At 38.7% G+C, this 13,616-nt stretch overlaps 1 protein-coding gene across 6 annotated transcripts in view; it reads right to left on the reverse strand.

Annotated features, from left to right (window-relative positions):
• The window catches only part of ARHGEF12 (Rho guanine nucleotide exchange factor 12), a 231,353-nt gene that overhangs the window by 82,136 nt on the left and 135,601 nt on the right, over window positions 1-13,616 (reverse strand). For all 6 annotated transcript variants that reach the window (XM_019663597.1, XM_019663594.1, XM_019663593.1 and 3 more), the window contains 3 exons: window positions 4,307-4,399; window positions 2,675-2,785; window positions 2,277-2,375 (listed from right to left, as the gene is read on the reverse strand). In XM_019663597.1, coding sequence (XP_019519142.1) covers window positions 2,277-2,375; window positions 2,675-2,785; window positions 4,307-4,399 — 303 coding nt within the window. The remainder of the gene's footprint in view (window positions 1-2,276; window positions 2,376-2,674; window positions 2,786-4,306; window positions 4,400-13,616) is intronic.

The following is a 13,616-nucleotide window of genomic DNA, read 5'->3' on the forward strand; positions in this document are numbered from 1 at the left end:
CTACCCTACTAAATTCATTTATCAGTTCTAACAGTTTTTTGGTGGAGTCTTTGGGATTCTCTATATATAGTATCATGTCATCTCATTATAATAACAATTTTACTTCCTCCTTTCCAATTTGGTTGCCTTTTATTTCATTTTCTTGTCTGATTGCTGTGGCAAGAACTTCCAGAACTATGTTGACTAGAAGTGGTGAAAATGGGCAGCCTTGTCTTGTTCCTGATCTTAAGGGGAAAGCTTTTATCCTTTCCCCATTGAGTATGATGTTTGCTGTGGGCTTATCATATATGGTCTTTATTATGTTGAGATATGATCCCTCTATTCCCACTTTGCTAAGAGTTTTTATCATAAATAGCTGCTGGATTTTGTCAAAAGCTTTTTCTGCATCTATTGATATCTCAATACAATTTTTATGATCACTGCACTGTACACCTGAAGCTGATGTTGTATAATATTGTATGTCAACTCTAATTGAATATATATATAGTCACGGGATGTAGAGTATAGTGTGGGAGTGGAGTCACTGGAATTGTAATAGATATGTATGAAATGGGGGAGAGTGGTGCAGCAGATTGGGGGATGGGGTTGCCACTTTGAGGGGTAAAAAGTATAGCTACTGCACTGGGTTGTATATCTGAAATTAATTAAAAACAAACAAACAAACAAAAACAACCCTGCCCAGGACCTCCCACAAAAAACCAGTATGGATTGGCAGAAAAACAGACACACACACCAATGGAATAGATTTGAGAACCTAGAAATAAACCCACATAAATATGGACAGGTAATTTTCGACAAAGGAGCCAAAAACATACAATGGAGAAAAGAAAGCCTCTTCAATAAATGGAGCTGGGAGAATTGAAAAGCCACATGCAAAAGAATGAAACTAGACTGATATCTGTCATCATGTACCAAAATTAATGCCAAAAGATCAAAGACCTAAACATAAGACCTGAAACAATAAACTGCATAGAAGAAACACAGGTACTAAGCTTATGGGCCTTCGGTTCAAAGATGATTTTATAAATTTGACTTCAAAGGCAATGGAAGTAAAAGCTAAAATAAATAAATAAATGGGGCTATATCAAACTCAAAAGCTTCTGCACAGCAAAATACAGATGCAACCAACTGAATGGAAGAAGATATTTGCAAACAATGTCTCAGAGAAGGGGCTAATATCCAAAATATATAAGGAACTCATAAAACTCAACAACAAAGAACAAACCATCCAATTAAATAATGGGCATAGGATCTGAATACACATTTCTCCAAAGAGGACATACAGATGGCCAATAGACATATGAAAAGATACTCAACATCACTAATCATCAGAGAAATGCAAATAAAAACCACAATGAGATATTACCTCACACCAGTTAGAATGGCTATCATCAACAAGACAAGTAATAACAAGTGCTGGAGAGGCTGTAGAGAAAAAGGAACCCTCTTACACTACTGATGGGAATGTAAATTGGTGCAGCCACTATGGAAGGCAGTGTGGAGGTTCCTCAAAAACTTAAGAATAGAATTACCATATGACCCAGCAATTCCTCTCCTGGGTATCTACCCAAAATATCTGAAAAACATTTATCCGTAAAGCTATATGTGCTCTGATATTCATTGCAGATTTATTGACGGTGACAAGACATGGAAACAACCAAAGTGTCCTTTGATAGATGACTAAAAAAAGAAGACGTGGTATACATACACATGGAATACTATTGTGTCATAAGAAAAGATGAAACAGTGCCATTTGTGACAACATGGATGGGTCTTGAGATTATTATGCTAAGCAAAGTAAGTCAGACAGAAAAATCTGAGAACCATATGATTTCACTGATACGTAGGAGAGAAAACTGAAAGCAACAAAGAACAAAACAAAAAACCAAAAACTCATAGACACAGACAATAGTTTAGTGGTTACCACAGGGTAAGGGGGGAGGAGGGTAGTAGATGAGGATAAACAGTATCAAATATATGGTGATGGAAGGGGAACTGACTCTGGGTGGTGAACACAATGTGATATATAGATGATATATTACAGAATTGTACACTTGAAACCTATGTAACTTTAGTAACCACTGTCACCCCCAATAAACTTTAATTAAAAAAAAGAAGTGATATAAAATAATAGTCAAAAGTAATCAATAATTGAGATATAATATAGATGTCACAAAGTACAATAATATTACTTCAAAATCACAGAAGACTAGAAGTAAGAGGCCAATAATTCAATGTACTAGAACTAAGATTTTAATATCAACTTGGTAACTTACTGCAGATCGATCCAGGAAGAATTGATGAAACTCAAGGAAGATGCGACGAGTCTCCTTGGAATTGGTCTGTTTATAAAGGTCTGAATAGAGATAGCAGAGCTATAGTAGAGAAGAAAATGGAAAAGAGAAAGTGAGAAATCCTGAAAACTGTAATCTGTTAGATTCTCACAGAGTAGGAATGTTTAGAACAGGTAGATGACCATAAACAATGTAATCATTACCATGTAACAAAGTCTTTAAAAAATAAATTAATAATATTTTAAGTATCTTTCATATCTATCCTAATATGTATGGAAAACTGAAAGAGGTCTGCCCACTTATCTTACAGAAGTCAAAAGTTTTATGGTTTGTGGATCAATGTAAGAACTCTGAATTGGCTGAATTGTAAAATATATTACCAACGTTGCAGGGTCAAACTGTGAAACTACATGATGTAAAAAAACAGCCAAGTGAGCAGGGCGACATTTTAGCAATTCAATGCTCTGGAAACAGCTGCACTGCCCATTGATCTAGAAAAAGAAATAATCATACATCAATAACTCCAACACAAATGCAAAATGTAATGTAAGCTCAATTAAATATAATGATCCAAATTTCACTTTGATCTACCCTAAAAAAATTCAAGATTTAAAAAATTTTACTAATATTAGCAATACAGGCTATGGAATCTCTTCCTCTGAAAATTAATAATCTCTTGGGGATAGGCTGCAAGAAAGAACACTTTGGGAGAACTAAAGTTTAGAAGATGATTATCAGGGTGCTGAGTTGTCTACAAATCAATATGCAAAAATGTAATAGAAAGCCTTTTGCCTAATAATGAAATAGCTGTTTTTCTTTTCTTTTGGATTAATTGCAGAAATGGTGGTAGGAAATGGGAGGTGTATGATTTTAAGACATCTCCTAGAATACCTGTATATTCCTTAACTATGTTGAAAACAGAAAACAGTAATAGTTAAAGTAGAATCATAATGTCCATATAATTTTCACATTTAAATAAATGAAAGTGAAAATAAAGTTAATCTAAACACACAATATCAATTCTACACAATCTCTTTCAGAAAATACAAGAGGAGGTAACACTTTTAAACTTTTGAGGCCAGCATTACCCAACTATCAAAACCAGACTAAGAAATTAAAAACAAAACAAAACAAAAGACTACATACCAATAAACACAAACACAAAAATCCTCAGCAAAATAATAGAAAACTGAATCTAGCACTATATAAAAAGGAAAATCCATTATGACCAATTATCCCTGGTAATTTACCATATTAGGAGACTAGGCCCCCAAAAAACCATATAATCATCCCAATCATGTAACAAAATTCAACATCCATTCATGATAAAAACTCTCAGCAAACTAGGAATATAAGGAAACTTCTTTAATCTATAATAAAAAGTATCTACAACAAAACTTATAATAACATCATACTTTATGATAAAAGACTGAATGCTTTCTCCTTAAGATCAGTAATAAATCAAAGATATCCTGTCTACTACTCCAATTCCACCTCATACTGGAAGTCCTAATCAGTGCAATAAAGGTAGTAAGAAATAAAAACAAGCCAATTTTGAAATAAGAAAATAAAAATTGTCTCTAGTCATAGACAGCATGGTTGTCTATGTAGAAAATCCCAAATTTATTTTTAAAAGCTACTAGAAGTAGTATATGAATTTATTAGCAAGACCAAGGACAAGAATCAAGCCAGTCATACTTCTATATACCATCAATAAACGACTGAAATTTGAAATAAAAAACAAAAACAAACAAAAAAAACCCTTTACTATAATACTTCCCTCTTCCAAAATGAAGTCCTTAAGTATAAACCAATGACATCACTTTTAAAAGCAGTCATTTTTACTTGTTAAAGCTAAAATAAGCAATTACCCATGCAATTCACCGATTAATTTTAATTATAAGATTTAGCATCAAATCCTTCAAAATATGTCAATCTCCAGAAAGTGTTCATTTTTGCAACAAACGTCTCAGAAAATTAAGAATTGTTTTTTAGGAAAAAAATATCATCACCTGTTCATGTTCAGTACCAAAATCATCATCCTCTGCTCCAATAATATGAGGTGCTATACGGGTTGAGGGACTCCCGATAAGTGACTGAGTGTCCTGGTAACAATCAGAGAAAAGAAACAGAAAAATTATCTGATTATCAAATTCAGAGAGAGAATAAAGCCAAACCATCAAAAAGACATGGTTCACTAAATGGGTGGGATTTCTTTTTATTTATTTTCTTTATGTACTTTATTTTCAAAGAAGTTTTCAAAAGGCCATGAACCACTTTAGCAAAAAAACAAACAACAGTATTTTTTTCTTGGCGGGGGGTGGGTAAAAAACACTTCCCCTGAAAATAATAAACATCCTTTGCTCACTACACCCTTTGTTATCTGATTCTAATCAGTCTCTGTATACTTCATTTATTATTTCATACATATTTAGACCTTGTTACAGAAAAATATAAAGTTGGCTTACATAAATATTGGGTCGTCGGAAAAGTCATGACGTATTTCGTCAAAGGTAATTTATTTATATAAAGAACAAAGATCAATTAATGATATATTGCCTGTTTTGTTCAATAACCTTTTGCCGTCTTTCAGTGAGCTTCACAATCCCTTGTTCATAGAAGGACTTGTCTTTATTTGCGAAAAACTGAACAAGGTGCTGATTTACAGCCTCATCTGAATTGAAAACCACACAAGGAGTTTTAAAGAGAGTGAAACAAGTGGAAGTCTGACGGCGCAAGATCAGGTGAGTACGGAGGGTGTGGCATCCCATCCAAGCTCCAATAATTTTTAATGGGTGATCATACTTGTGTGTGGTATTGTGTTGTCGCGATGGAACACAACTCCTTTACAATTAACAAGCTCTGGACGTTTCTGGATGATGGATTCGTTCAAACTGTCCAATTGCCGACAGTACACATTCAAATTGATTGTTTGGTTCCTTGTAGGAGCTCAAAAACACAACACCTTTAAAATCCCACCACACTGAGAGCATAACCTTCCTCTGATGAATGTCTGCTTTCGATGTCATTTGAGGTGAATCATCACGTATGGTCCAAGACCGTTTGCACACCACATTGTTGTAAACAATCCACTTCACATCACCAGTTATCAGTCGCTTCAAAAAAGGATTGTTTTCCTCCTGTTTAAGGAGCATATTGCAGATGTTTATACGTGCCGTCAAATGAACTTCTTTGAGTTCATGCAGAACCCAAATATCGAGCTTGCTTACGTATCCCAGCTTCTTCAGGTGGTCGTGAACGCTTGAATGATGGATGTTCAACGTTTTTGCAATCTCTCTCGTCATGGAATGTGGGTTTGACTCGATCAATGCTTTTATTTTGTTGTCATCAACCTCGGTGGGCCTCCCTGACCGAGGAGTGTCGTTGAGATAAAAATCACCAGCACGGAATTTCGTGAACCATCATTGACACTGATGTTATTGTACAGCACTGTCACCATAAACTTTATGCAACTTTTCACAAGCTTGACGCACATTCTCCCCTTTATGGAAGGAAAACTAAAATATGGCAAAAATGCAGTTTGGTCTTCCATCTTCAACTTGTTGTAAAATCTCCAAAACTCAACCAAATCACTCAATTTTTTTTTAGAATGGAGATAGAACTATCAGCTGTCAAATGACATAGCAATAACATAGACGTGAATGACTCTAGTACTTCCAAAAATGAACTAGCGTCATCTGTTGCAAACATGCATCATGACTTTTCCGACAACCCAATAGTTAAAATTTTTTTAAAGTTAGATTTAAAAAGAGTGAAGGCAACAGGACAAAGAAAAATTGTGAGTAGAAATGATAAGACAAAATTAGCAGAGAGGTTAACAAAGATTTCTATCAATGTCACATAAATAAAAGGTGTCATCAAACCCCATTTTTTCATTTTAAATTCTTTTTCATAAGTGCACAATGCAGGGTTTTTCAACTCTGGCACTGTTGATATTTTGGGCCAGATAATTCTTTGTCCTGTGCATTTTAAGGTGTTTAGCAGCATCCTTTCCCCTTATCCACCTGAGGCAGGATAGATAGCCTAGGAAATTGACAACCCTCTCCAGGGTACAACATGAGGTGCCTTACCGGTTACACAAGTAACAAATGACTGTATCCAATACCTGCAGCTGGAGAAAAAAAAGAACCAGTTTCATCCAGCTAGGCTGACTCCTAGTACCAGGATCTGACCTTTAGCTAATTATAACGTCATTATAATCTCTTTTACATTTTGGTTACTATGACTTCTATCATGCATCTGACACCATGACAGTTCCGGAGGACCCATGTAAGAAAAAGTGGGAAATGGAGGGTCCAGCCCATGGGGAGGAAATGAATGAACCCAGACAATGGGACATCACCAATTCCTGCCCTGGGAGGGATAAATACCCTTCATCGTGACTTCCTTAGCATGACTCGTTTTCTGAGTTCGCCCGCACTTTCCTGTCAAATATGTCCTTTCATTTTCAATAAATCACTTTTGCTTTCCTGCATCTGTCTTGCTCTTGAATTCTTTCTTGCATGGAGACAAGAGCCCAATCATCACTGCTCCGGGTTGAGTCCTCTCTTGGACATCTCCACGAACCTCTGGCTACATTTCTGGTGAACCAGATGAGACCTCCTTGCCAGTGTCAGGACTGATCTTCCCATGGTAAGAACAAAGCTGTTTTTGTTTTTCTGCTTTCTTTCCTTTTCCCATACCGCCTTCAGAAGGCTTAAGATGCATTGCGGGCATGGGTCAAACTCTTAAAAGCCATCTGAGTGCTTGCTGCTTGAAGATTCCCATGACAGGATAAATTGGTCATGGATTGGGGTTGATTGGCTCTAGGAGTCCCCCTAACATCAAGACAATATCTGTGCAACGAAGTACAGTTCCACAATCATACTTTTCCTCTTTCCCCATGGCAATTTCCTGTAGTATCAGGATTAGTACAGCTTCCCAAAAGTTGGTCATCTTGATTTCTCTTTCATTGGATCCATTTGTCTGTCTGTCCCAGTATCTGTTACAGCTCATTATTTGCAGATCCTGCTATCACTTTTCTGGCTCCATCCTTGCTTCTGTGACCAGGCCCTATCCCCTGCGCCCCCTTTTGCCTTTCCTGCCTTTTGGTCTCCTGTAGGCCTCTGGGTTTGACAGTTGTAAGTCCACTGCCCATGGCAACCCCAATATACTGGTGCTGATTGGGGGCCTGGAATTAGTCTTCCCTGGTGGTTTAGTGGCTAGGGTTCAGTGCTTTCACTGCTGCAGACTAGATTTAATTACCAGTGTGGAAACCAGCCTCTGACAGATCTTACAGGTAAAATCCAATCAATCTTTAGATCATTTGTCATTCCCATTGACTGTCACCAAGGCCCACTGCTTTACTCTAGGAGTTTTGCCTTTTTCAGGTCTTTTTTGAGCAGCCTGAGGTCCTTTTTCAGGAGAGGTCCAAAGCCATTCTGCAAGGTTCCATGCCTTCCATCCTACTATCCAGCCTGGAAACCTCTGTTCTGTTCTAAACCTCAGAATCACTGGGGGTCGAGAGCTCATGATATTGTGGACCACCCAGGTACATCCCAGGATGCCTGAGTTCCACTGTTCAAACACACGAAGAGCCAGGGAATGCCTTGCTCCCTAGTCTGATCTTCTAGTTTCTGTTTTCCTGCTCCAGTCATCATGGGAAATTCTTTTTCAATATAAACTAGGGGACAGGGAAAACTGGCCTGAAATGGGACCCTAAATTATAACACAATTCCCCAACTAGATCTCTTCGTAAACGAGAAAGAAAATGGACAGATTCCGTATGTATGGGCCTTCACGGCCCTCTATCAAAACCCAGAGATGAGAGGTTCCTGTAAAATTTGCTATGCTTGCACTCCCCTGGCTGCCCCACCTGAAAATAATCCAAGAGGATGACCCCTTCCTGTCGGGAACACTACTGTCCTGGCAGGGAAGGAATCCAACAAAGCAGCCAGTTACAGGGCCGGAACACCCAGTTTCCTCAGCTTCTCCCTTGCCCTCTACTCCACCTAAAAGTTCTCCTACTTTACCTCCACCCTATGCTTCTCTATACACCCACTTGCCAAAAGGCATGGCTGAACATAGCCCTGCAGGACGTACTGGAGTGGAGCCTCTTATCACCTGGATTCTACCAAGCTATTTCTACTCAGAGGGGTTCCAAATGGAGATGCAGCGACCATTAGGGATCCACGTCCTGTTAACCATGACAGCCCTTGCCCAATGCAAAATGATCCTAGGAAACTTTTCTGAGGACCCAAGTAAATTTACTGACGAATTCCGGCTTTAACAATGTCTTTTAATCTAACCTGGAGAGATATCCAGATAGTCATGTCCACTTGCTGCACTCCTGAGGAAAAACACAGAATCTGGCTCTCAGCCCAAGGACATGCAGATAGGATGTCCCAGCCAGGCAGACATCCAGTGAAAGTAACTGCGGTCCCAAATCAGGACGCTGCCTGGAATTATATTTGGGGCAGGGAGGTCTTATTAAAAGGAACCAAAGTAGGGAGACCTTATTAAAAGGAACCATATGATGCTTTGCCTAATTGAAGGTATGAAAAAGATGCATAGTCAAACCAGTCAATTATGAAAAAGTCAAGGAGGTTACTCTGGAATGGGGGGTAATTCAGCCTTGTTCCAGGTTCAGCTGGTCGAGGTCTTCAATAATTTACCAATATTAATCCTTCCTCTCTTGAGGTACAATCTCTGCTTTGCCAGCATTTCATCTGCTTGGTCAGTCTGCTTCTGATATCAGCGATAAGTTGCAAAAACTTCAATATGGCCCTCAGACCCTGATGGCTCAATTACTGGATATGGTATTCAGAGTCTTTAATTAATCGAGACCCAGGGTGATACCAGATAGGCCAGGCGGTAGGCTCAAATGGTAGCGGTTGCTGTCAGCAGCACCCTGCAACCTCAGGGTCACCCAATAGAGTTAAAGAGATGGTCTAAAGGGAGTTCCTTGCAGCCCCAAAGGGGGTCTGCTTTAACTGTGGAACGCCAAGGCACTGGAGCAACCAGTGTCCCTGTCCCAGGGAAGAGCCCACTGGGCCCTATCCTCAATGCTACCAATCAGGCCACTGGAAGAGGGCATGCCCCCTGCTCTGAACGGAACGAGGAGCCCCCAAACTCGTAATGGCCTATCTGAGGAGGACTAAAGGGACCCGGGGTTCCTAGTGGCTCTTCATGAAAGGCATCTCATGACTAGGGAAGAACCCTGGGTGATCCTTGATATAACAGGTAAAACAATAGATTTTTAAATTGATATGGGATCCGCCTACTTTGTCTTGGCAGATCATGCAGGGCTCCTGACCTCTAAAGTTTGTATCATCCCTGGGGTAGACGACCAACCCAGAAAAAGATACTTTACCCCCACTCCTTTGCTGTCACCTCTGAGACTAGCTAGTCTCTTAGGAATTCCAAATTATGCCAGAGTGCCCCATTTCCTTAATGGGAAGGGATTTAATGATGGTTCCAGGCACAAGCATATAGCTTTTTGACTCATTCTGGGAATCCAATCATTTGATGTCCCTCTTAGCCTCATACCCTGGCTCAACCAGGATCCCATCCTGGTTCATATACAACCAGCTATAAATCCTATAGTATGGGATAAGGGAATGCCTGGAAAGGCTACATAGGTACCTCCTATAAAGATCAGACTAAAGGAAATGGCAGGATACCCATGCAAGATTCATCATGGGCTGACAATACCATTGGTCCGGTCCTCTTATAACACCTTTACACTGCTTGTAAAAAAACCAAATGAAGGATACCATATGGTCCAGGATTTGAGATGGTGGACAAAAGAACCTAAGTTATTATTCCCTGCCAGGGATCAATGGAAGACTCAACTTGTTAATTGTCATTTTCTGTTTTTCTCCTAGCTCTTATTTTTCTCATCACCTGTGCCTCTCCTGGCACCCCACTTCACAATTGCTTTTTCGGCAACCAGACTAAACTGCCAGCATGATTTTAATCTTCTTAGTTCTATTTCATTCCCAGCCTCTCTGGGGGGGATTGGGAAACCAACACTCTTGTAAACTTTTCTAATATAATAGCTAAGGGCAGTGGCCTCTCTGACTACTGGATATGTAATAGATAGCATTTCTGGGACCAAACTCATGATGAAATAAGAAAGAAAAGGAAACACTGTACAGTGGAGGGTCTACAAGGCAGAGCAGGTGTGGAATGAGGATCAAGAGTGGGAATCCTGTCGGCTCAAAACAGGTCTAGTTGGTCACATTTGGGGCATAAGATCATACTCTAATGAGAAGTATGAAGAAAGCAAGGACTAGAGTAGGAAGCAGCAGTAGACTAGCTCTTGAAGCACCAATTTGGAAGAAATTAAAGGACTTGGGTGATAGAAAGGTTTATAAGGAAGCTGATTAAAGTCTGAGTAGAGAAGGAAATTAAAGAGGACCAGTATAAAGAACACTGGAAAATGACAGACTTGCATATTAAGTAGAGAAATATAAGCTAAGTAGAGAGAATGTGAAGAAGAAGTGGCTAAATAAGAACTGGTGTTAAGAGGGAGTGCCATATGTGAATCTTATTTGAAGCACCAAGTGTGACCAATATACTGAAAGGTAAAAGACTCTACTGGGATGGATTTCAGCCACGGACAGTGACAGGAATCTGAAGGTCTGAAATGAAGTGAATGCAAATGTATTTAGAAGGATGTGGAGGAAATAAGGAAGATATCAAAAAGATATATGATCAAGCCTAATGGCTTCAAGATTTCGCACGGGAAAATCCAACAGGTGACTCCATCTGGCAGGTTGTAAAAAGTATTCTTTGCCTTCCATAACCTGGTTTCTGCCCCTGCTAGGACCATTGATCTTTATACAATAATACTTCCACTATGATTTGGACCATGTCTTTTTAACCTCGTCAAATTTGTCTCCTCCAGGTTACAGCAGTTCCACATAAAGATGCTGGTCCTCCAGGGATTTAAAGTGGTGCCCTCAACAAAACCACACTGGAGGGAGGGCTTAACCCCTTAGATCAGGTAGGTAGCAATTTTCAGTCCCAGGCTAGGTAGGGTTGACGCCAATCTTAGCCTAAAGCTGCTACAAAAGTCTGACTTCCAGTCCCTTGACAACCCATATAATAGGTCCAAAAATCTCTCGGGGAATTTATGAGGCAGGATAGATTGCTTAGGAAATTGACAACCCTCTCTAGGGTACAACATGACGTGCCTCGGGGTTACACAAGTAACAAATGACTTTATCCAATACCTGCAGCTGGAGAAAAACAACAACCAGTTTCATCCAGCTAGGCTGACACCTATGACCAGGAACTGACCTTTAGTTAATTATAATGTCATTATAATCTCACTTACATTTTGGTTACTATGACTCCCAAAATGCATCTGATGCCATGACAGTTCTGGAGGAACCAAATAAGGAAGAAAAAGTGGAAAGGGAGGGTTCAGCCCATGGGGAGGAGATGAATGAACCCAGACAATGGGACATCACCAATTCCTGCCCTGGGAGGTATAAATACCCCTGACCATGACTTCCTCGGGGTGACTCATTCTCTGAGTTCACCCGCACTTTCCTATCAAATGTATCCTTTCATTTCACTTTTGCTTTCCTGCATCTGTCTTACTCTTGAATTCTTTCTTGCATGGAGACAAGAGCCCAGTCACCACTGCTCTGGGTTGAGTCCTCTCTTGGACATCTCCGTGAGCCTCCGGCGACACTCCCACTAGATGCCAGTAGCAGCCTCCACTCATGACAAGCAAAAATGTTTCCAGACATTGTTAAATGTCCCAAGGGACAAAATGATACCTGATTGAAAATCACTGGCAAAATGAAAAAAAAAAAAAAATTGCAGTAATCATATAAAAACACTGCTATAGAAGCAAAGATAACAAAATTATAAAAATAAATTGTGGGTTGGCAGACCTCACTCCATGCAATAGGTCATTCATTTGTCAACTCTCTTACAAAGTTAGATTTAGCACGAAAAATGCAGTGTAGGGGCATTAATGTATAATGTAAAACATATGGGATGTTTCAAGACCACAAACTGAAATCAAAGACCATAGAGTATTAAAAGAAATAAAAATTTTGGAAGAAATAGAACAGAATGAGTTTGGCTTAAATCTGACAGCAGCTGAACATGCAGGATCTGTAGCTGAACAAAGTGAGTGGGGCTATAATGATTTGGGAGTCATCTGCATAGTAGTTACAGCTGAAACTATGTACATGGATCCAGTAAGTCATAAATTAAGTAAATAATATGTGGCTGTAGGTTTTCCTCCTAAAGTGCGTCTCAACACTATGTATTTGCATCTCCTAAACTTGATCCGACCTTTTTTACTACTGTTTTTTAAACCCCAAGGCTTTAATACTGCAAGAAAAAAATCAAGTGAAACAATAGAAATTTGTTTAGAGTAGTAGTCAGACAACTTTTGATTTAATAGCTGATTCGATTTCTGGTTTGTCAATAGTCCTTATGTTGCTAATAATCAATGCATCACAATATGATGTTAAGTCTTTTACTACTGGGTCATCAGGAAAGTCATGATGCATTTTTGCATTGAAAAACATAAAAAATACGTCACGACTTTCCCGACGACCCAATATAAAATTTTATACAAGTGTAATTAGAAAATAAAATTAGAAGCTAAAAGTATTCAATGAAGAATATGCAAGATTCAGCATTTCTATTTCTGAGTATTTATCCAAAAGAATTCAAAGAACTTGAATAGATATTTGTACAGCCATGTTCATAGTAGCATTATTCACAATAGCCAAAAGATAGACACAACCTAAATGCTCACTGACCAATGAATGGATAAACAAAACGTGGTCTATACATACAATGGAGTAATACAGCCTTAAAAGGGAAGGAAATTCTGACACATGCTACAACATGGAAGAACCTGGAACACATTATGCTAAGTGAAATAGGCTGGTCATGAAAGAACAAATATTGCATGGTTCTACTTACATGAGGTTCTTAGAACAGTCAAAGTTATAGAGACAAAAAGCAGAATGGTGGTTGCCAGACGCTTAGGGGAAACGATAATGGGAAGCTAGTGTTTAATAGGTACTGAGTTTCACTTGGGGGAAGATGAAAAAGTTCTAGAGATGAATGCTTTGATGGCTGCACAACATGAATGTAACTTAATGTCAATGAACTATATACTTAAAAATAGTTAAATGGCAAATTTTATGTATACTTTACTCCAATAAGAAAAACATTAAATCACCTAATAATACTAACTATGGAGTACCTCTCCATTTATCAAAAACTTATTAAGTTCCTTTAAAGTTTAAGCTTTCTCTCTCAAAAAAAAAAAAAAAAAAA

Source organism: Hipposideros armiger, unplaced genomic scaffold, assembly GCF_001890085.2.
Source record: "Hipposideros armiger isolate ML-2016 unplaced genomic scaffold, ASM189008v1 scaffold_396, whole genome shotgun sequence".
Taxonomy (NCBI): Eukaryota; Metazoa; Chordata; class Mammalia; order Chiroptera; family Hipposideridae; genus Hipposideros; species Hipposideros armiger.